This window comes from Pocillopora verrucosa, chromosome 10, assembly GCF_036669915.1.
Source record: "Pocillopora verrucosa isolate sample1 chromosome 10, ASM3666991v2, whole genome shotgun sequence".
Taxonomy (NCBI): domain Eukaryota; kingdom Metazoa; phylum Cnidaria; class Anthozoa; order Scleractinia; family Pocilloporidae; genus Pocillopora; species Pocillopora verrucosa.
This window is the reverse complement of record NC_089321.1, coordinates 1,341,469-1,364,291: the sequence shown is the minus strand read 5'-3', so window position 1 is coordinate 1,364,291 and position 22,823 is coordinate 1,341,469. Positions and strand designations below refer to the sequence as shown.

Sequence of the window (22,823 nt, the reverse complement as noted above, 5' to 3'; positions counted from 1 at the left end):
AATGGCTGATAAGGACGCTGTAATTACACACCTGAGAGTTAACGTTAGATAATGAGGTGACCGTCTTATATGAAGATTTATGGCTTATTTTCGGCCTTTTTCCAACGAACATAGTGCTATTGTTCCACTGATGAACGGAAGGTCTTATCAGTGATACGAAGTTTAATTCAAAGCTAGGTTGTTGCGAACAAATTGTTCCGATTGCGCATTTCAGGAAGAATATTGACACGCGTCGGGTCTGATGCGAAGACGAAACTCCCTACACTTCATGCTGAAAGAACAAGTGCAAGGTAGGTTGTAAACTCGTCCATCTTAAACGTGAATGACACTTTCAGTTTGTTAGGCCTTTGATACAAGGTCTGACGTTGTTCATCGTAAAATCTTGTGCAATGATACCGTTGACCTTTCAGAGGTGCCGCGAAATTCTTTTTGTATGAGACACGTCTCTTGTCATATGACTGAAAATGTTGTTTCATCCAGCTTATTCACGTTACCCTAAAATTTAATCTCATTAAGGAAAATTTCAACAACTTTCTTTAAACTTAATTTAGGTGAACGATATGCAATTACTCTTCTCAGAGACAATTATTCGAACGATATTCTGAACTCTTCCTCGTTAGCAGTGAATGACAATGAATGACAATTGTTGGGGCAGAAATTCAGATGGGGGGGTGGTGGGGGGGACTGCTTTGCACGTTTCACGGGTTTAAAAAAATGATCATGAGGGAATCACGGCAATTAACATTAAATTTTTACGGTTCGTATAAAATAACATGATTTTAAGGACGTCACTGAATGTTCCGTATTATAGGTTACTAGGCCTTTGGCTCCCTATCGACGGTTATTTCCAATCCTTTAATTTGGAAGTAATTTAGCTGAAAAAAATGAATGTTAAAACACTCAAGTGGTTTCTTTCACTGGCTTCACTTGTGGTTTCAATTTGTTCAATTGAAAGTTTTCTTGCGTTACCTGTTACTTCCTACTCCTTTTCTTCGTCAATTCTTTCATCAAAAATATTTTTCATCGAGCTTTTCTTCCATTACATTGGGTAATCTATAATGTTGAGACCTCAAGAACACGAGAGATACTGAAGTTCAGCCAATTTGGGGTTGCTAGACACGAGATTTACGAATCGATCTCTTTTGCTGTAAGAATTCAAAATTGTGATAACGAGACAGTAACTTAAGTTGAGGATCTCTACAGAAAATTATTGTTCGTTGACAAGGCTGCCCTAACAAAACCCCTTTTTAAAGCTCATATACAAACTCTGCAAACTCAATCTCAAAATGGACCAGCTTTAGTTAGCTAGGGACAAATGTCTGCTTCCCCTAATTAAATACCGTGACTGAAAGGAATGACGTCGAGACATTTTGGATAACTTTTTATGACGTTAAGACGGAATGGACCATTTATCATGATGCACAAATCATTGCGTAACTCCTTTAAAAGCGTGCGGTAGAAAATCCATCTAAATTTCTTGGAAAACTTAATCGTAAGAGTAAAAAAAAAAGAAGAAACATTTACCGAAGTATATAACATATTATTTTCAGAGAGAATCTGAAAGAAGATGAATGACAGGCATCGGAAAATTTTGCACCAGTGTTGGTCGGAGTTCAGAAAAGACCTGGAACCAAAGAATCTATTACCTGAATTAACTTCTGTAGTGAACGTCACAGACGCACGAGAGGTGCTTGAAAAGGGCGCAAGAATTGAGAGGGTAGACAAGCTTGTAACAGAAATACTTCCACGTAGAGGAAATAATGCTTTTAATGTTTTTGTGGAAGGACTGAAGAAGACACAGCCACACCTAGCTGTTACTTTGAAAAATGCAGGTAAATATGTTAAGGCAATTCTTGATTCAACAGCCTTTTTTTCGATTTTCTTTGCGATTGTAAATAGCAGTCTAATTCATTTTTTCTAATATTAATCAACATCGGGCAACATGGAGGCCAAAGGAGTACACTGCAGCAGCACATTAAATCTGTTAGGTTGCGCCTTAAAAGTCCTTTTCAACTATTTTCTTTGATATCGTAAAATAGGTTTTGATTGGTCATAGTCTGTGGTAAATAACTCTTTCAAAAAGAAAAGTAATCATTCGTCTCACGATGTGGTCACTTCGGCTGTGGATCACCACGTTTCGACTGATACTGTTAGTCATCTTCAGGCGAAGTACAGTACAATGCATCAACTTATGAAAAGACCGAAGGCGCAGCTAAGGAGAGTCCGGTTTCCGCTGTTATTGTTAACCTCTACATGAAGAGTTTTATAGAACAAGCAGTAACTTAATCAGTCATTTCATCAGTCACTTAGTCCGTGAGAGCATAGAATGCTTCCTACAGCATTTAAACCACCAATAGCCTTTCATTCGCTTCACAATGGAGACGGAGAGCGGTCGTTTCATGCCCAATTCACTTGATTCGTACCCAGTTTGATTTGGTTCGTACCCAAACCGCTGATCGATTCTTTCCCATCCTAACATACATTTATATTAAGTATATCACGCGCGAGCGCGGGAACAGACGTCAAGTGTTATGTACGACAAGTAAGTAGAGTCAAGCGAATAAGATACAAGAAAATTTTGTTTTGTATACTTGTGACTTCATAACAGACACAATTAAGTTATTGCCTAGGGTAAGACAGGTGTGAAATTTTTAGTACAATAGCCTGGTTGTTAATTTCTCGACAATAACATCTAGTGCAAGTGTGTTTTTTTTCCGTCCCTTTGCTATCAGGGGTACTAACTTCGGAATTCTCATAGAAAACCTGGGGGAGAGCTGACTGTTGCAGGGCCGGAAAAAGCCGTTCGACTCTAGTGCACTTATACGGTTTTGTTGCAAAAAGAAAAAAAACATTGTTCGCTTTTGTTGTAAAAATGAGTGACTGCAGTAAACACAAATGAGAAAACATGTGACGTTTTTCGATGAATTCTGAGTTTCGTCCTTGTGTATATTTATTGAAGAATCAATTTTCGGTTTTCCCGCGCTTGCCAGTCTGTGGCATTAATTAAAACAAGCTGCGCTTTGTCCGAACATCATCAAATATTTTCACATCCGGCCCTCCCACTCAGTCAATAAGTACCTAAATATGCATCTAGTGGAAATATTGCTTGCGTCTGTCCAACGACTTTCCGTTCCAGGCTCGGCGGTCGCGCTTCAGAAATGGACGTTACGTTAGCATAAGTTAATTATTGCAGGTAATATTGCTATTCACAATAGGAAACCGACCTTACTTTTATCATACTTAACATGGAAAACATACTTTATCAGTTTGGGTACGAAACGGCTCAACTGACTGGGTACGAAACGACTTAGCTGTATACAAAAAGACTGGGTACCAGACGACCGGTAATCGTCACCTTTGCCGATTACCAGAAAAAAGTTGCTATTATTCTGTTGATAAGTAGGTAAAGCCTCCAAAAGCGAAGTCGGAAGGTCTAGGGAATAGATATATTTCTTAGTCTCCTTTAAATGGTTCCATCTTCCCTTATAAGACACGTAATTATGAGCATGAGTTGACTGCAGTAATTATTAACCTGTGTTATTTATCTCATTTCCAGAAATAAAAATGATGGAGGAAGAGCTTAAGAATGAAAGAGCAAGTAGTGCGATGAGAAGTAACCAAGTTGATGAAGCAACAGAAGCTTTGGAAAAAGAGAAAAAAGAGCATGAGGAAACACAAAGGAGACTCGAAGAAATAACTCGTCAAAACGAAGCTCTGATCGAGAATTACAGAAAAGGTGTGGCGTTTAAGACTGAAATTGAAAGTTGAAAGAAGAGCTATCATACCAACACCTGTTAACGGAAAACACTTTTGGTAGTTCAAAGGAAACATGTTTTTCTTAGTCCACGCTCGTAAGAAAGTTAATATCTTTCCTTAGAAAAACCATATTGTCAGGAATGGGTAATTTGATTCATGTCTAAGAGGTGTACAGTTTGTTTCTCTTGCAGAAAGAGAAGTTATAGAGAAAGAGCTGATCAACGAAAAAGAAGGATGCGTGAAGTTAAAGAAACAAGTTCTTGAAATGAAGGAAGCTTTTGAGAAAAAGCAGCAAGAGAATAAAGAAAAGCAGAAAGTAATCGAAGAACTTGGGAGACAACAAGAGAAACTAGATGCTGAAAGCAAAGCAGAAATTAAGAAGCTGTCAGGTAAAGAAGACACTTTTTCTAATACTGGATGTGTACCCTGAATAGAAGTTTTAGTTTATCGAATCGAAAAGAGATTGCAATCGCTGCATTTTATTTCAAATTATCAACGAAACTTGTGATATAGAGAAGCTAAATATTACAGAAAAATGGGCATAACATTTGACTCGGTCTCTCAAAGCCTGAAAGAGGCTCTCATCACCCCCGAGCACATGCAGGTAACTATACGAACAGTCAGGAAGGAATGATTTTCGTAAGTTATTTGCTGCAATCCGATTGCAGAAAAGACTGAAGTTATTTCTTCAATTTCAGCTTGCCTGTGAGGATCATTTTAACCGCAACTTAGGTCACTGTATGATTTATGTGATGAGATTCCTCTGCGGGAACGCGGAATTCACTGAAAGATGCCTAGCTTCCAACATGTGGCTTCGTTGCTCAGTTGGTAGTTGCGCCCAACCAGAATCCGGGAGGAGGCGTGGGTTCGAATCCTATTAAGGCTTAAATTTGTCAGGCCTCTATTATGTAATTACTTAAATTGCAGTTAGCCTGCGACAATCGTTCAGATTTACTTCGAGAGATCTCGTTTTTCCTCCGTTTCGTCCACCAATTATGAATTTGCTTGTTTTTAAAGAGAAGAATAACTCGTACCAGGAAAAAATTAAAGGCTTGAACTCTACGCTCAAAAATCTTAAAAAGGAATCAGATAAGATGGAGAAAGAAAAAAAGGAACAGAAGTCAAAGCTTAATGCGAAAGAGCAAGAATTAGCCAAGCTGAAAGACCAGTTAAAGAAAGAAGAATCGGAAAATAAAAAAGTTTCTGAAGAAGTTGAAAAACTTAAAGAAGATAATGACCAGTTAAGGAAAGATTTGGATGCCGAAAAGAAGAAGCTAGAAGAAACAGAGGAGGAACTGCAGGCAGAGACTAAAGCTAAGGGAGATGCCTTGAATGAACTGGAGAAATTGAGAGAAGGGTGCGGACGTAAGTAACCTGTTTTTAGTAAGCGCACGTTCATTGAACGGCTACGGATCTTCGCAAACACTGTGTCTAAATTTAATCTATTTTTTTAGGGACCTCTTCATTAGCATTTTAAATCCAAGAATTAATAAATATCTAACTTTTCCTTATAATATCAATGGATTATCCCGCAAATATTGATGGTCGAAATTTTTAGAGTTAGGCTATTCTAAAGAGTTTCAAGTCGCCTAAGACCGCGAAATCGAAGGGTGTGAGGTTCGAATTCCAGTCCAGAGTGGGACTAAGATAGTTGTTTCTTTGTTCCAAGCTCGTGAAAAATGTAAAAGATTTTTCTTCAGGTTCTTCATCATTTAACTTTTATTTTTTCTACAATGTCATTACTTCCATCACTGGGTGACTAACCTACTTCTTTGACCATAGGAGCAGCAAAAAAATGGATGGATTTCTTGCTCCGCGTATCTGAAGTATTTGAAGAATAATCTATCGGTTGATTGATTGATCTGTCAATGCTATCGGCTTGAGAAGCCATGGCAAGCGTAGAATGCTTTTACCTCAGAACAACCTGACAACAAAGGAGTTTATCTTACTTTCTGGTGTCCACTCGGGGAACATTTTTTCACCTAATTTTGTTTTTATTTATGCAGGTGTTTTTAACTATAAAAAAGATTTTGACCGATGTGGAGTTATTTATGCGATGGGAATGAATTTCGGAGCTAATCGGCGTTGGGTAAATCCCAGCAAGAGTGGTGTATCCACAAGAGTAAGTGCCTCAAGATCATCTGACGAAGTAGGCTCGGCAACTGATCTGCTTGAACGTTGTCATAAACAGGGGAAGATAAGCGGTACCAAAAACGTGAAGGAATCATGGTGGTGTGTTGCCTTGAGCGAGAAGTACTCATTGTATCTCACACATTATACTCTAAGACACGGTCTGGGCAACGGTGGTTCATTCCTCCGTAATTGGCAGCTCGAAGGGTCGTTTGACGGGTCTACCTGGGAAGTGTTAAAGAAACACCATAATGATAGCAAGCTATGTGAACCCTCTTCGTATACCGCTACCTGGCCAATTGAAGGAGAAGTTGGAGCTTATAGGTTTTTTCGAGTTTTTCAGAAAGGAAAGAATTCCTCGAACGAATATGGTATTTACCTATCTGGGATTGAACTGTACGGTGTACTTATGGAAGGTTACAATAGTTAACAAGTATGCCAGTAATTCAAGAAGGTTGAAGACCCTAAGGATTCGGAAAGCTTTGGGCATTTTCAATTTTTTGATATTACTTTTTTCATTGGAAAGTCACCTCCATTCAAGGAACATCTTAGTCTCGTTTAAAAAAGTTTAGACGTTGTTTAACAAAACCGTGTCCTAAAAAATCCTCGATTTAACGGAACCTTTTATCCGTACATTTATTTTTGTGAACAGCGTCAAGAGGGCCGAAAAAGGGCATTTAATCAGTTAATTAACACTCCTCTAGAGAGAGCCTGAGGCCCACTGATTGCGTAAAAGTGTGATTTAGGTTAGACCTCGGTCCCCTTAAAAACGAACTTAAACTTGGAATAAGTAATTTGCAAACTTACGCGGCAAGAGACAAAGGGATTCTGTCACAAAAGCTGATTCCTGTCAGTTTATACAAGAATCTGTATTTCTCCCCTAGATTTCCGGGGAAACGCAGGTGCCTACCTGCCTATGTGCTCGCTGTGCTCTTGTCCATTCTACGCGACATAAAAAATCGAAGCAAATTGCAGCATAATAGTCTACCAAGATTAGAAATTTTAGGGTTCACTCAACTATTTAGTTGCCAGATAAAGGTGGAAAGTGATAGGGGCATGAGGATGATCATGTGGATAAGAAAGGGAATATTTTCTCTATTAATGTAAAAGTAAGTTACGTTTTCATAACTCCTTATGGTGAGGGAAAAGGTGGGTCTCTAAGGTAAAATAACTAATTCAAGGCGACTTAATGGACGAGTGGGCCCTAAATTTCTTAACCTTTGAAGAATATGATGTATTTTTGATGTCAGTCAAAAGAGTACTAAGAACTGTCATCTAGAGAAAATCATGGTCGTCTTGAGAATCAGAAGTTGTCTTCTTCGTTCGTTCTTGAAGGACTGATGGAGACTTCTTGTCTCTTTTACAACAAATTTTCCTTGTCCAAGAGACATTTCACGAGACTGGTAAAGTAACCGAACAATCCACTCGGGATATAGCCTATTATAACATGAAATTCCATAACATGAAAATGTAAGCAATTTGGTAAGAGATTAGTGGCATTAAGAAGAAAGAATAATTTTTAACGCTTCAGCACAATTCGTCGCCTAATTCCGAGGCAAGTTGCGGGAAACTTTTTATCTTGTGACAACATCTTAATCAGTATGCCGATAAGAAAATTGCAGCCATAGCAACAGGTTGCTAAGGCAATCAAGTGTTTGATTGGTCGGTAAAATCGGCAGATTACGTCACTGCAATCAAACACACTTGAAGGTAACGCTGTATAAAAACTATTTCTGAATATCTCTGATGGAGAATCGTGGTGAGTCATTTGCCATGTTCTGATGAAATTGAGTATTACTATTTCACTGATTGACAGAAGGTCCTCAACTTAACTTAAAGTTATGTTGCTTTAAAAATATTACGGAACGTGAAAAAAGTGTCACAGATTCCAGCACTGATAATACAGCTGACTGCGCATCTGAGGTAGAAAAGTTTGCACTCGTCTGACTTGCTTTGTGGTGGAATATTCTTCGACTTTTGGCTGAAGGAATCAGTACGAGGTAGGTTTTCAACCGATCCATCTTGAACTCGAGTGCTTTTTTCACTTTGTTGAACCTCTGACAATAAATCCAACGTAAACGTTATGCTCAACTTCTACGAGAAGAACATATTTCTTCTAAGCCTTGTGTTATAGTATCATTAAGTTTGACCTCTTGCACAGCTACAAGATGCGTTTTGTACAGATTCCATCTCCTAACATTTGACCAAAAGTGCCATTTCATCCCGCTAATTCACGCCAGTTAAATATTTAATCACTTCATGGCGAGTTTTAACAACCTTGTTTACACTTATCAAAGATATACAATATACAATAACTCTTGTCAGTGGGACTATTTGGACGATATTCGCTAATATAAACACTGCATATTTAGTAAATGGTTCACTTAGCATCGTACTAACACACAACACGTGCAAAGTACTTTAGTGAAGAGCTTGAAGTAAAATTAACAACGCCTTAGTAAAATAGTATCTAAATTTGCACCATAACAACGTTCTTCTGAGCGCAACTAACAATTTGAGAGTGTTCAGAAAGATTAGCGGATATCACTGTTGCGTAGAATAACACTCTTTATCTCACAAAACCGAGAGGCTTGTTATTCTTTATGGCCTGAAGACTGTCTCAGAAGAAAGGTGACATTTTATTTACCAAAACTTGCCGACTTCTAAAACCGAGAGTACAAGTATTAATTAATGAGCTGAATAATCTTTTCTTTACACTAAGGTGTACTGGAGTTAACAATACCTCTTTGAATGTGACCACCTGAACAGAACATCTATTGTTAAGATATTCAATTGAGACGCAAGAAAAGTTATTCATTTGCAAATTTTAGTCATCTTTATGCAGAGTCCCTTCCGGCCATAGAAACTTGCAGAATAGTTGAAAAGTCAAAGCTTCTTTGAAGTGATAATCGAGTAAAAACTGCTTGATCGCCATATATTTCTACTAGTTTTTGCGAATCCATGTCAAAAAAATTTGATACGAAGATCCTATGTTTTAATGACATGGCTTATGTTATCTACAGTGGCATGTCATAGCACATGAAAGCGGAAGAAATTCGTGTGAGAGAAGGACAACGAAAACCAAACCTAATGGGTCTATTATCAATTGTTGAAAGTTAAAATGCATTTAAACCCGCAGGTTTCTCTTGGCAAGGCTAGTGTTGTTGGCAAGTTGCACTTTGCAGAAAAATTTAACGACGCTTCTGAGATAGAGACTGGTGTTGAACCCAAGACAACATGAATGAAAGGCATCGAGACATCTTGCGTCGCCACTGGTCGGCGCTCAGGAGAGACTTGGAACCAGTTAAGCTTCTACCTTATCTGGTAAACGTATTGGACGTCACAGACGAACAGGAAGTAAAGGTGAAGGCCACACGAGAGGACAGAACAGACAAACTGTTAGAGATCCTACCCAGGAGAGGACCAGCTGCTTTTGATGAGTTTGTGACAGCATTACAAGAAATCCAGCCATTTTTAGCAACTCCTTTGGTCAAAGAAGCTGGTAAGTCACCCAGTAATGGAAGTAATGACATTGTAGAAGAAATACTTGGGGAGGAAAGGGGCGGGGGTTGATGTAGACGGGTGAAGGAGTGGTGGGTGAGCCTCGAAAGGTCATGATAAGTTTACGTTAAAAAAAAAACTTTTTTAATCTATATCGACAATAGGCATGCGGATTTTATTTGTGGAACCGGAATTTCCAAGTGACGTTTTTCTCGATCGATCCTCATACTTATTCCTTAAAAACAGGAATGGGAAATGAATCGAAAAATAAAGACATAAATATGTAAAGTTTTCCCGGTTGGAAACACGCAGTGATTTTTTAGGCATTACTTGTGTGGAATCATTCTTATCTATAATCGCTTAACTCTTTAATCATTCATAGCAAGGCCCAGCAAAGTCCTACAGGATTAATTAACAAACAAGCAAAATACATAACAAATTCTATTTATAAGATGAGGCTATTTTAGCGCGGCTGAAGTGATGTATCATCCGGTACCTGAGGTTAATTGCTGACATGATACTCCCCACTGATTACCAAAATAGAGCATGACAGTTGAATAGAGCTGGGCAACAAATGCTTGAACAACTTGAGCCCATCGTCCGAATATAAAAATATTCAGTGGAACTCAGACCCAGATCACTCCAAATTTTTTTTGCACCAATGAACGTTAAGAAATGGAGGAGAACCGTTATAATTGAACAAAAAAAAAATAGAATGATTACAAAATAAAAACACTGAAGGGTACCAAAAATGTTCCTAAATGGCTTTCTCTTTTCTAGAAATGGAGGAAATAAAGACAGAGCTTAACCGCGCAAGAACGCACAGTGCAAGGTTATGTGAAGAAGTTCGTCTGATAAGGACAGGTTTAGAAAACGAGCAACAAAATCACAGGAAAACGCAGAAAGAACTCAAGGAGCTAAAGAGCATACACGAAACGCTCATGGTGAGAAGTAACGACGACCAGAGAATTTTGCAAGCACAAGTTAAAGAATTAGAGAATAAAATCAAAACCACGGAGGAGGAATTGTCCGCTAAAGAAGTTTTCGTTGAGGAAACAGATCGTTTAAGAAAAATGTGTGATAAGCTGGACGATGATTTGAGAAACCTTAGGGAAAACTTTGAAAAGACCTCCGAGGAAAATAAAGAACTTGCGAAAAAACTGTCAGGCTACCAAAATAATACTTTAAATCAAAGCAACTCTCCTGATATGACCAGTCTGATGTCCATGCAAGTGGGGCTTAAAATCTACAACGGGTACGAGCCAAACTTTCATCTTATTGGAAATGCAGACGAGGAGATGAAGCTCGCATTTCGCAAAAACAGCGCCATCTCAACAGAACTGCTAGATGAGGCAAGGAAAGACTTGGCTAATGTAACAAAAGAACGCGAAGATTTGAAACAAAAATATGAAGAGCTTGAGAGACAACTCGAGGACACCCTCGAAAGTTTGGAAAGGAAAAGAAGTGCCAGTTTTCACGACCGAGCGACGTCTCCCAGAGAAATGAAGCAGGATGACTCTGAAGGTAAGTTAGTAAAGTATATCTGTCATTGCGGATTATATTTTATTTTAATAATTGTGAACAAACGCAGCAGGTTTTTTACGCCAGCTTTTTTTTTTAACCTTTTTGAGTCTTTCGAGTCGTCGTAATCACCATATTCAGTCTTTTGCGCTTCGTGCTCGTTACGAATCGCTCGTAGCTTGTGCTCGTCACGGGTCGCTCGTTGTTCTTCCTCGTCACGGGTCGCTCGTCGTTCGTGCTCGTCACAGGTCGCTCGTCGTTCGTGCTCGTCACAGGTCGCTCGTCGTTCGTGCCCGTCACGAGTCGCTCGTAGTTCGTGCTCGTCTTTTAGGGTTTACGAAACCGCTTGAGGGGAGGAAAGGGGAATATGAATTTACTGGTATTTGATTCACAATAAGTTTTAAACAGAACTGGCGTCTTTGGGTGTTTCCCTTACTACAGAGGTTTATATCTACTCGTTTTGCACAAGTGCTTATAATCTACTTCTTTCCGAATGGCTTTGGAGGAGGACTATGCATCATCACCACTAACGAGACTGTCTGGCATAAGTATCATAGCTGTGTAGATTGGATCGGAATATACAGAGTCCAGTCAAGCAGGGTAGAGACCATCAATTATTATTTTCGGTTTGCTCATTTATTTTTACTTGTTTTCTTTTTGCGTAGAGGATAATCAATGTTCGCGTTGTGATGCGTTAGAAGAAGAATGTACCTTATTACGAACTGAGAGAGACTTCATCAAAGGAAAGAAAGTCAAGTTTGGAGAAGAAATTAAGACATTAAACAAAGATATTGAAGATCTTCGCTCTGAGCATACAAAGGAGAAAAAGACTCTACAAAGGGAAATACAAGTTATGAGAGAAGAACATGAAAACTTGACGAGGGACTTTGAGAAAGAGTTACAAAAGATGTTGTGTGAAGTGAACGAACAACAAATTGCTGAGATGAAAATTTTGCAAGGGAAAAATGAAGAACTAAACGAGCTTTTGAAAAAACAAAAATCAGAGGTTCAAAAGATCTCCGCCCAACTGAAAAAAGAAAAATCAAATTTTGAAAAAGCCGAAGATGAGTTCGTCAAGGTGAAGAAAAACTTAGCTCGCGAGAAAAAGAAGCTTAAAGAGGCCAAGGAAGGCATGGCGGCTGAGGCTAAAGGAAAGACAGATGCCCTGAGAGAACTGGCGAAATTGAAGGTTGAACTTGGTGAGAAAGAAAAACAAAAGGAAGAAGACTTTGCGCGACTTCGTAAGGACTTCTTGGATCGTTGTCATTGTGAAGCGTTGAGGGAAGAAATCGCAAGACTAAGGAGCATGCCAGGACGTAAGTATGGTAACTGCATTTTATTAGTGTGCTCTGTGATTGGTCTAGAAACTCACGCCAGCCCATCGACCAATCAAATTAAACAAAATCCAATCGCAGCTTGGTCACTCGCGTTTTTCCGCGCTTAAAGCCCTTGGAAGAGCTTGGTCACTCGCGTTTTCCCGCGCTTAAAGCCCTTGGAAGAGCTTGGTCACTCGCGTTTTCCCGCGTTTAAAGCCGTGGGAAGAGCAATCCTCAGAGCGGCAAAATATACCGCTCTAGAACAAGAATAATCTGACTGATTACCGATCGATTGATGTACCAATAAACAAATCCCGATGAATTAGAATCTCTTCTGTCTTGTAGAGTTTTACGAGAAGAATATTCACATTCATGATATTTTCTGTCCTTTTTTAACCTAGGTGTTTTGAACTACAGGAAGGATTTTGATAGACATGGAGTCATCTATGCGCTAGGAACAAATTTTGGTACCTCATCATGGGTGAATCCTAGTAGCTCAAACGCTTTTCCGACGAGAATAATCGCCACACGATCTTCTGACGAACAAGGCTCGGCAAGTGATCTGCTAGATATTCGGAGAGGCGGATCATTAAGCGGCACCAAAGACGAGGAAAAATCGTGGTGGTGTGTTGACTTGAGCGAGAAATATGCTCTTTATCTCACCCATTACACTCTCAGACATGGGCGAGACAACGGTATGTCAATCATTCGTAATTGGCGGCTTGAAGGATCGTTGGACGGACGTACTTGGAAACTGTTAAAGAAACACGAGAATGATCGCGGGCTTAAGGAGCCTTACCCATATTACACCGCAACCTGGTGTGTCGATGGGGAGTTCGGAGCTTTTCGGTATTTCAGGATTTTTCAGACGAGCAAGAACTCTTCAGGGAGACATAGTATTTATTTATCTGGTATTGAGCTGTATGGAGTCCTTATTGAACGACTCGACAGTTAATGAATTTATAAATAGAACGAAAAAATCGATAAATTAACTAAGGGCACTAAAGGATTTTTCAATTTCCTTTCGCTTCTTAGTGTATTTCATGTAGAGTCACACATAGAAAAGTCATTAAAAAAGGAAGACTAACTAAGAAAAAAAAAACAAATTTTTAACTAACATTAAATCACCTTGAACTCAAGTTGTGGACTTGTGGTTTCCCCTTGCAAGCAAATGCTAATCTAAAATGCTAAAAAATTGGTCAAGCCTTAAGGCACAACGTTTTACCATTTGAGAATTATTCGATAGGGCCTGGGAAATCAAGGCCCGTCGGGATCTTTCGAAGTAAAGTATTCCAGTCAAACCTCATTCAAGCACATAATTCAGACCAATTCTAACCGCTTATCAACCTGTCATTGTTTTTGGAGAATGAAAGCGTGTAACATTGAACTCGTGACGCGAAAGTTAGCGAGTTCAAGATTCTGAGGAGAAAAGAAAGGGCATTACCCTTTCTTGAATTTGCATTTCTGCACGGAAAAATTACTCACATCACCAACTGCTCGTATGACACTTTATTTGTTGTTAAAACATTCTAACGTCATCTTTGATCTGCGACGGAACAGACCCGCGGGACAATTGAAATTAATTGTTTGTTCTCCCTTATTTTTTCAAAGTTTGACCGCAAGTGACTACGTGTCTCCATAAAAAGTAACTGTTTAAAACAGATTTTGTCATAAATTTGCACACTGGACTTTTTCTGTGGCATGAGTTCCGTCGCAAAATGGTGGCGAACCTGTCTGCTTGCATCCGCACAGGAAGATCTCAGAGCTGGTTACTTCTGCCACAAACCGGACTGGCTTGATTTGGGTCACTTTATGCCTTCCATCACAGAATGGCTGCAAGGAATACGAGAACTTGAAAAAAAGCTTTCTTTTTTTTTCATTTTTTCTTTTTAATAAATGGCCAAGCAGATTTTCAACCGGCTCTGAAGTCCTCTCCTCCCTGCATATTTCACTACCATTTGGTGATAAATGTACATTGGCGACTCATTTAAACCATTTTAACTTTTCCCTTGGACGAAAGCTTTCCACAATCTTTTAATAATTTTTATAAGATCTTTTGCAACAATTATTTAGTCTTGTCTTGCAATAGCCCCTCCTCCAAAAATTGCTTCATCCATCTGTTCGAACTGCTCTGTTACAGAAAAGGTCTGAAAGGCTTTCCACCCTCAAACAATAACTTAGAGTATTTCTTTGGGTTTCCCTTCATAATGCACCCTTTAAAGTCACAAGCAAAAGTGAGATACCTCTTTGAGAATACCCCAAATTCAATATGTAGGGTTATTACAATACACCCCAGAAGACGACATAGGTGTTACTTTTGGTAATTCTACACAGAAATTCTTTGATCATGTAGTGCCATTGTCCAGTCATGACTCACAATCTTATTTTGATGAAACCTTCCCCTGAGGCTGTCAAATTGTCAGCCACAGTAAGTAACTCTTTTCATGTCAATCCTTAGTTAGAAAATCACTTCCCAATATCAACAAAACAGTGTTTCTTTCAGGTTATAATAATCTACTGTGAGCTCAAATGAATAAAGGGGGTAAGTTTCCAAAGACACTCAGTGTGGTGCTGTGTCAGTAGGAGGGTAAAAAAGGGTTGTTAAGTATTATCAACTGAGTTGATAACGTAAATTGGCCACCATAAATAGTTTTAAAGGTGCAGTTTCGAGCGTCAGCTTTAAAATTCTTTACACTGGCCAATTTACTGTGAGCTCATCCTTATAAGCATATGAAGTTACCTGTTTTTTACTTAGTCCACACTTGCACCAAGAATACTTCTTCCCTTCAACAAGTTCCACTTGGAATGGCTCCTTAGCAGCTATCACTGTTGCATCACAGTAGTGAAAAACCTTCATTGGAAAATAAAGGATTAACTTTTTTTTAAATCACATTTTCAGTAATTTTTGTGATTAAATTTTATTTTTCTGAAATCATTCAGAGTGGAGGAGTCGTATTGGCAGGACAACTTTATCTAATGGATTCATATAAATTTATGCAATCACATCATGCCTGGTCAAATCCAACCTGTAACAATGGTTGGAAAGTGAAGCCACTGTCAGTGATGTGCCTGTTATAACTGTATGCACTTAAATGATTCCATCATAAAATGTTAACAGACCAGTGATGCAGTTGCATGTATTTACAATGAATCAGTAAGATCAAGTTGTACACCAGCCATGTTGCTAATTCAAGAGAAAGAAAGTCACATGATTAACTCCTCTTCTGGCTGTATCCTTTTGACATTGGGAAGGACACTGAGCCATTCACAATCACAGCCATTCTTAGATTTCATTTCTTCCCTCTAAAAAGTTTTTTTTAAATGGGGGGGTAAGGGTGGGGAGGGGGAGATTGTGTGACAAACTTCAGGACACGATGAATTACTGTGACAACATGCATCCGATACATGGGGGTGTATGTACACTTGAAAAAGAAAAGCCACCTAGCTCACAGTGAGCTAGAATTAGCCCATTTTTTAAATAGTCAAAGGTGATATCAATGCCTGTGGCCTGCTAAGGAAAAAAATAAAGTTGTGTTTGAATTAACACTTGATCTGATCATAAAGCAAGATCATGCAGTCATTATCTGGTATTTCAAAAACTATCGAGATTACTTCTAATAAAACCTAAATTTGACAGATTTGCTAAAAATCCTGAGAATCCGATAAGGTAAATCTCCCACCCATGTCCAAAAAAATCTGAAAGGTAAATAAGGTCACCTTAGGGGAGGAGGGTATCAAGGAGCTAAATTGTAAGATTTAATAAGTTTCGAACAACTCATATCACTTTCGAGAACCTTTTTACTGACAGGTCTTGGGAGCTAAAATCAGAGAGACCGATGGAACAGCTGCATTTTCAGTGCAGTTGTCATTTCCACTGGCCTAACTGTGTATTACGTAAGAAAAGTATACCTGTACAGTACAACTTACAATCATGGCTCCTTCAATTCAGTGTCTCACCTGCTGCAACTGTAGACAGAAACGCTGGTTCGTAAGGAGTCTGGGGTTCCGCAAGAACAAGGCCATAATTAGGACAAAATAATCCAAACTGCCTTCCAGCTGAGACGATTTGTAAGCATGGTCCGGTACTTCAAATAAGCCCATCCATGTCCATTCATTCAACATGGTCAGCGGAATAAACCAATTGTTACTCGAGTTCTGAAAGTCTCTGCAAGGAAATCAAAACACTGCGTTTTCTGCGGAGAAAAAAATATATATGTAGCTGGTATTCTGAAGAGTTGAAGAGGGAACATAATTATGGAGTTGAGCAGCGTAGCAATCGAAGGGCTCAATCTTTGTGGAGATTCGTCTCGTGTGGGCGATCGGAGTTTTCGAAATCTGGTTCAAATTACCTTGGATATTTTAGTAACGAAAAAGAACGAAGATGCCCTCAAAAGTAAGTTTAACGATCAGTTCAAGTAAGTTTTACAAAGTCAGTCACTACCTTGTTTTATTTTCCTAATCGTAAAGTTCAGCCTAGAGATGGTCTTGTGATCGTGACAGCAAGGCAGTTGATAGATTGCCAGCAGGGGGCGGGTTGGGGATTATGAAGTTCGGTGTATTTTAAAGATATTATTCACAGCTGTTGATATACCTCGTTTTGAATTAATGACTTGTTGAAAATGGAGTAAAATCTTCAGATTTACTGACATAGTCCATTTTTCTGTTGGGTTTTTTTCCTAACTCTGAGAAGCACTCTGTCAGAAATGATGTTGAAATCTCAAATTCTAATGAGGGTGGGGAAATGTTGGTCAGTGCCCCACCTACCCCATACTGATTTGCATTTTGGAAAGAGAAATCAAATGAAAATCTTAATTTCAATACTTACCCTAAAAAGACTGAAACAGTTTGGCATATCACTTTGCTCTAACAGAGGGCTAACATTCGAAATGTCAACTTTGAAACTCTTTATGGTGGCCAATTTATGTTATCAACTCAATTGATAATACTAAATTACCCTGTTGTACTCTCCCACCAACACAGCACCACAGTTTCTTTAGAAACTTACCCCCTTTATTCATATCACAAGGTTGTATTGGTATCGGTGACTGTTGTAATGAGGCTTATCTACCTGTGTGTAATAACAACAAGGGATCTTGTTTTCTTTCTGCAGGTGATGAAGACATTTCCACTGTTGATTCAGCAACTCTTAAGCAAGCATATGCTGGCCTAGTGACAATGATATTGGAGGCTATCAAGATGGATTGTGATTCATCCTCTATAAGGTTAACATGAACTTTTTCAAACATAATTACCCATCATGTAATTAGATGAAAGGCTATGCATAGAGAGAAGGGAGTGTTAGCCCCTCATCATTGGCTCCAAAAAAGTGATAATGCTCAAAATATCAGCTTCAGAAACTTTTAATGGAGGCCAATTCTCAATATCAACTCAGTTGATAAAACCAAATTATACCCTACTAAGCAAGCACTGCAGTTTCTTTTGAAACATACCCACTTTATTGGAGAAGAGGGGTGGATGGTTAACAATTTTCAAATTTTTCCCTCACTAAAATAAATTTTATATGTAAATGAGGGATAATCTGGTACAATTAGTTAGTACTCTGAAGATTTTTTAATCTTCGTACTAAGATTATCAATTATTGTATTTATGATGGGTGAATAACTGAAATTGCATGAGGAGATTTAAAAACTCAATTAAAAGAGTTCTTTTATTTTCTGACATCAATATTTTGTTTAAAAGGTCAAAATGATATTACTTAAAAAGCTACTTGTTTTTGTTGCAGCTCTGTGTTGGAGGACTGCAAATGGGGCACTGAAAGAATAGAGTATTTTACAAAAAACTTTATGGTATGTAACAAAATAGAAAAACCAGAACCATGCTTCACTTTAACAATAATTTATTAGTGGAGATTACAAATAAATGATTTGTACAAGACTTAAAGCTTTTGGTTAACTGCCTTCTTCCTTACTGTAGATAAAAAAAAATATGCTGAAAATGAGAAATTTCAGGCAAGGATGATGGGTTTTTTTAGTCTTGGCTTATTCCTTTTGGACCTTTTGGTGTTTGTTGTTTGTGAGGTTTCTTGTTTCTAGGCATCAGATCTTGCAGCCTTTTCAAATAGTCCAGTTAGTGGGATAATTTGATGAAAAGTTAAAATAGATAATATATTTAAAACGACTTAAAAACCTGTAAAATTGGTAGAAATTATTCAAGACTCTTTTTCTTGTAATCTTTCTCTTAATCTTGAGGCTCAGCTTTACTTACAAAGGCATATCATTCTTGACTGAAATCGTATTTTTTAGCAAAAATCATTTATGATTAAACCCATTGGAGGTCACTGACAGCTTTTAGGTTTACTTATGTGTAATCCTGGATTTTGCCCCTGTTTAAGTTTGTTCAACTATTAACCCTTAAACTCCCAGAAGTGATCAACATGAAACTTCTCCCTATAACATATTTACATTATCTAGCAAACAGGGAATGAGAATACTGAAACTTATGAAGTAGAAGTTGTTAACTTGACCTAACACCAAATTCTCTTTACTAATTTACAAGTAAATGCGTAGCAGATAGAGGGGAGAATTAAGGACCAGATTTTGGGAGTATAAGGGTTAATTTTATGCACCAACTCAAATTGCTAAGAATGTACATGCAGGCTACCATTCAATTTAAGAAGAAACAATATAGAAAACCACTTCTGAGATGCATAACTGCAGTAGTTGTTCTCTGAAAAAATTAAAGAACCATACTGAAATTTTTTCATCACCTGGGAAAAACAGTGAATGTGAAAAAACAGTGAATTTTAGGCTCAGTGGTCAAAAACTTTAAATACATGTAGCCCTTTACACCCTAAAATTGGTATGCATATTCTCCTTACTATTCTGTAAATATTTTTTATGATGCTGACAAGGAGAAATTATTGAACAAGCAAGAGCTTCTTTAGTTGGTGATCATTTCCTTTATTCTCATGACATTTACATTTGATTCAGAGGTGATATTGTAAGGAGAAACTAGATGCTAGTCACCTCTTGGGTGTTGAAGCATTTAAACCCTTTAATCCCCAAAAATGATTAACATCTAACTTCTTCCTGTAATATCTATACACTTTTCTGCAAACAGGTAATGAGAATATTCAAACCTATCAGATAGAATTTGTTTCCTTGATGTAATACCAAATTCTCATTACATATTTACAAGGAAATGTGTTGCAGCTGGAGGGGAGAATTAACAATTAGATCTTGGGAGATAAAGGGTTAATATACATGGGTATAGGTTACCTTACAAAGTACAATACAGCTTCATAGCAGTTGAATCGTATCAAGTGTAGACACATCTGTTGATCGTATTGAGGAGAAAATTGTCATCCTGTAACTTACTGTTACTTTTTCTCTCGTCTTTATTTGAACTTTGTAGGATTATAAACCTAATTTGGAAGCACTGCTTGCCAGGTAATTGATTTCCTTCATTCACTCATAATATCTTGTTTGTAATTCTCATGAGTGTCTGCTATACAGTTCTTATGATGTTAGTTTGGAGAATTTTGTAGTGGATCCACTAATAGTCCCCTCATGGTTATTTTTTCTTTATTCTCATTCTTTGTCTGCTAGATATTGTAAGGAGAAATTCTGTCTTGGTCCCCCATTGGAATTAATGTGTTAAATAAATTTCATGCTACTAATTAACAAGTGATCTAAGCCTGGAGCATAATTAAGAATTTGTCTGTGCTTAGTGTGCGTATATCGAGTTATGGATGCATGCAGGAAGTTTGGAGAGCATGAAAAATGCGTAAGAGTAGCTTGAGGTGCAGCCAAGAGTAACTTCAGCTTTTTGAGTGCTCTCCAAACTTCCCAAGTGCATCCATGACTCAATATATGCACAGCTAAAAGCATGAGCAAATTCTTTCATAACAGAGTGACAACAAGGATCTGCACCAAGAAGCCTTTTATTGTGATAGAGTGTGAAATTCTCATTGCACAAAAAAAAAAGTAAAGAAACGTCCCTATTGGCTGGTCAAAAATACGCCACATTTTATACTTTGGTTTGAGTGAGAACATTTGATCCAGTTATCCGATAACTGTGAATGAAAAGCTTTTGTTCATAGTAGCTCATTATAGGACTTATATAGGGCAAGAACACGTGCTATGTTACAAAAAAAAAGAATTTTCAATGGATTGTAGACTTTCAAGTTACTAGATTCTTCATGATTGATTGTTGGTTGATTGAGAGGATTTTCTGCTGTGCTTCTAATTTTAGAACAGGAGGTTCATTTCCTCATGTTGTGGATGTGGATTGGAGACTAGATTATTACATTAAGGTAAACTGGTTTGGTTTTATCACCCACTGAATAGAATTTCTAAAGCTGTAGTTCTAAGCATTAGCCCTTCTTCATTCCATCTGTTGAAGGGCTATTGCTTGAAATGTCAGCTTTGAAATTCACTGCAATAACCACTTTGCATTTATTATCAATTCAGTTGATGAAACCAAATAATTTCTGTAATATCCTCCACTTATGTAGCATAACAGTCTCTCTAGGAACTTACCCACTTTGATTTAAAAACTCAGCTCCTTTGGTACAAAAAGTTGAATAAATGCAGAGAAGTTCAGAAAAAGTTTCATAGTACAATTTGGATGCCCTGCATTGTGTCACTACGTGGACAACAAACATCTAATTTTTCTTGAAATTATTTCTTTACTTGTATTTCTGTCTTTTATCAGAATAATCAGATGGAGAAAGTAAACAAACCCACATATCTCATCACACTTAAAACTGAGGTACAGTACAAGTACAGTTTGTTGAATTTCTTCATTTCAATTCTAGTTTCTATGTTCAGTCACTTAAACTTCTACAATCCCTGGTAGTCATTATTTGGTTTCTATATGTACTGGTATGTCAGATTCTTGCTTTAATTACCCGCTATGATGTCTAATTCTTGAGATTTACTGTGAAACTCAGATAACTCTGAACAAGCTTGTTTGATTCTGCCAGGTCAGTTGTTTTCTGACCAATCTCAATAAACTTTAGAATACATGGACCAACCTCCAAAACAGCTAGTCATTTGCTCAAGAATGAAATATCATTTTCATATCAAAGGCTTCACTCTTACATAAAGAAGTGACTTTTGGGCCACATTGTAAAATGGCAGAGTGTTATGTAAGGTTAAAGGTAAAGTCTGTGGTCAAGCCTAGTGCCCACTCAGCTGGAGCATACCATGGTTTCTTTAGCATGAAGTGACTAGAAGTATCACCACTTCCCCCCTCTTGGATGGGATACCTCCCAGCATTTCATCAAGCTTCTCAGACAATTTGCCAGTACCAATTTATACTATTGGGTCAGGGAGAGAGGGATTGTGAATGAAAAGGGATTTGCCCAAGAACACAACACAATGACCTGGCCAGGTCTAGAACCCAGACCCCTCAACCCAGAGTCCAGTGCGTTAACCATTACGTGACCGTGTCTCCCTGGGTTTTACCCCAAATTTATTTTGCTATTGACACATCATTGTCATAATAGTGTCCTCTTAAATTATTATTTTATCTCGCAATCATTCCTGGAAATGCCCTTATATCATAATGAGAAGTTAATTCTTCTCTTTCTCGTCGCAGGAAGCTGGGAAGACCAAGGGAGAAGATGTACAATTTTCGTGTACAATGGAGCAATTACAGGTTGACGAATGTTCAGTTATTTAAAGTTTTATAAGCAAACCTTGAATCCGATCACTGCAGAATGTGTGTAGATGCATAAAAATCTCTTCTTCACATCATTTGGTTTTATTAACTGAGTTGATAATGTACAGAGTTCTTAAAGCTAAGGTTTGGAGCTTTTACCTTTTATCATTCGCTCTGACGAAGGGCTAATGCTCGAAACCTCTGCTTCAGAAACTCTTTACGGTGGCCAATTTACACTATCAACTCAGTTTATAAAACCAAATTATATTATGATACCCGCCGCCGATGTAACACCACAGTTTATTTTAAAGTCTACCCCCTTTCGTCTTTAGATACCCTTGTATGTGATTATGACTTTTAAATTTTATTTTTGTCCTGGTAGGATCTGGTTGGAAAATTGAAAGATGCTTGTAAAAGTGTAGAGAAGGCTGCCAATAACTGATGTTCAGTCCTAAACCCTGTGAAGACATAGTAAACAAAGACATTATTTTTATGATTATATTAGATGTTTCTACGTCAATTGCGTATTTGTTAAGGAAAGTTTACACGTCTAGCGCTGCTTTTTTAAGGAGTGCAACTGAAGAGATTTCGCTACACGTTTTAGCCACAGTGACTGATGAAAAATATGATGTTTCGAATAAATAGACCCTAATTTTTTGCCGGGTCATTTTTTTTACCGCTGAACCTAATAGAGAACATTTCTTTTTTGTAGTTTTCGTCAGAGAAAAATAAAATTAAGGTGAACAGACAGTTGTGTCCTTCAATCTTAATAGACCATGTTTGCGTCTTTGGTTTGTTCGTCTAAGAGGTAGTGTCAAGATAAATCATTTTGCGTTAATCGGCGAAAGAATGGTAGAAACAAACTTTATGTAACACCATTTTTGTCGACTGTAATCAAAGCACAGTCAAACATCGATTATCCAGACCTCGATTATCCGGATTTTCGATTGTCCGGACTTGCTTTTCTGGTCC

General features: G+C 37.9%; 2 protein-coding genes across 2 annotated transcripts; one reads left to right on the top strand and one right to left on the bottom strand.

The window, feature by feature from the left end:
* The first annotated feature begins 52 nt into the window (after nucleotides 1-52).
* LOC131781066 (myosin-10) lies at nucleotides 53-22,599 on the top strand. The gene is made up of 17 exons (XM_066173518.1): nucleotides 53-290; nucleotides 1,551-1,832; nucleotides 3,557-3,736; nucleotides 3,948-4,145; nucleotides 4,774-5,121; nucleotides 5,763-6,311; nucleotides 9,110-9,388; nucleotides 10,168-10,911; nucleotides 11,574-12,224; nucleotides 12,626-13,120; nucleotides 17,344-17,446; nucleotides 17,968-18,031; nucleotides 19,599-19,633; nucleotides 20,439-20,499; nucleotides 20,901-20,957; nucleotides 21,789-21,848; nucleotides 22,234-22,599. Exons 2-17 carry the CDS (start codon nucleotides 1,568-1,570, stop codon nucleotides 22,291-22,293), a joined length of 4,149 nt encoding a protein of 1,382 aa, XP_066029615.1. The 5' UTR covers nucleotides 53-290; nucleotides 1,551-1,567; the 3' UTR covers nucleotides 22,294-22,599.
* Nucleotides 13,719-16,378, bottom strand: LOC131781065 (CDGSH iron-sulfur domain-containing protein 3, mitochondrial-like). The gene is made up of 3 exons (XM_059097710.2): nucleotides 16,182-16,378; nucleotides 14,965-15,075; nucleotides 13,719-14,057 (listed from the first exon to the last, which is right to left on the bottom strand). The coding sequence occupies exons 1-3, from the start codon at nucleotides 16,344-16,346 to the stop codon at nucleotides 13,893-13,895; spliced, it is 441 nt and encodes a 146-aa protein (XP_058953693.2). The 5' UTR covers nucleotides 16,347-16,378; the 3' UTR covers nucleotides 13,719-13,892.
* Nucleotides 22,600-22,823: the final 224 nt, after the last annotated feature.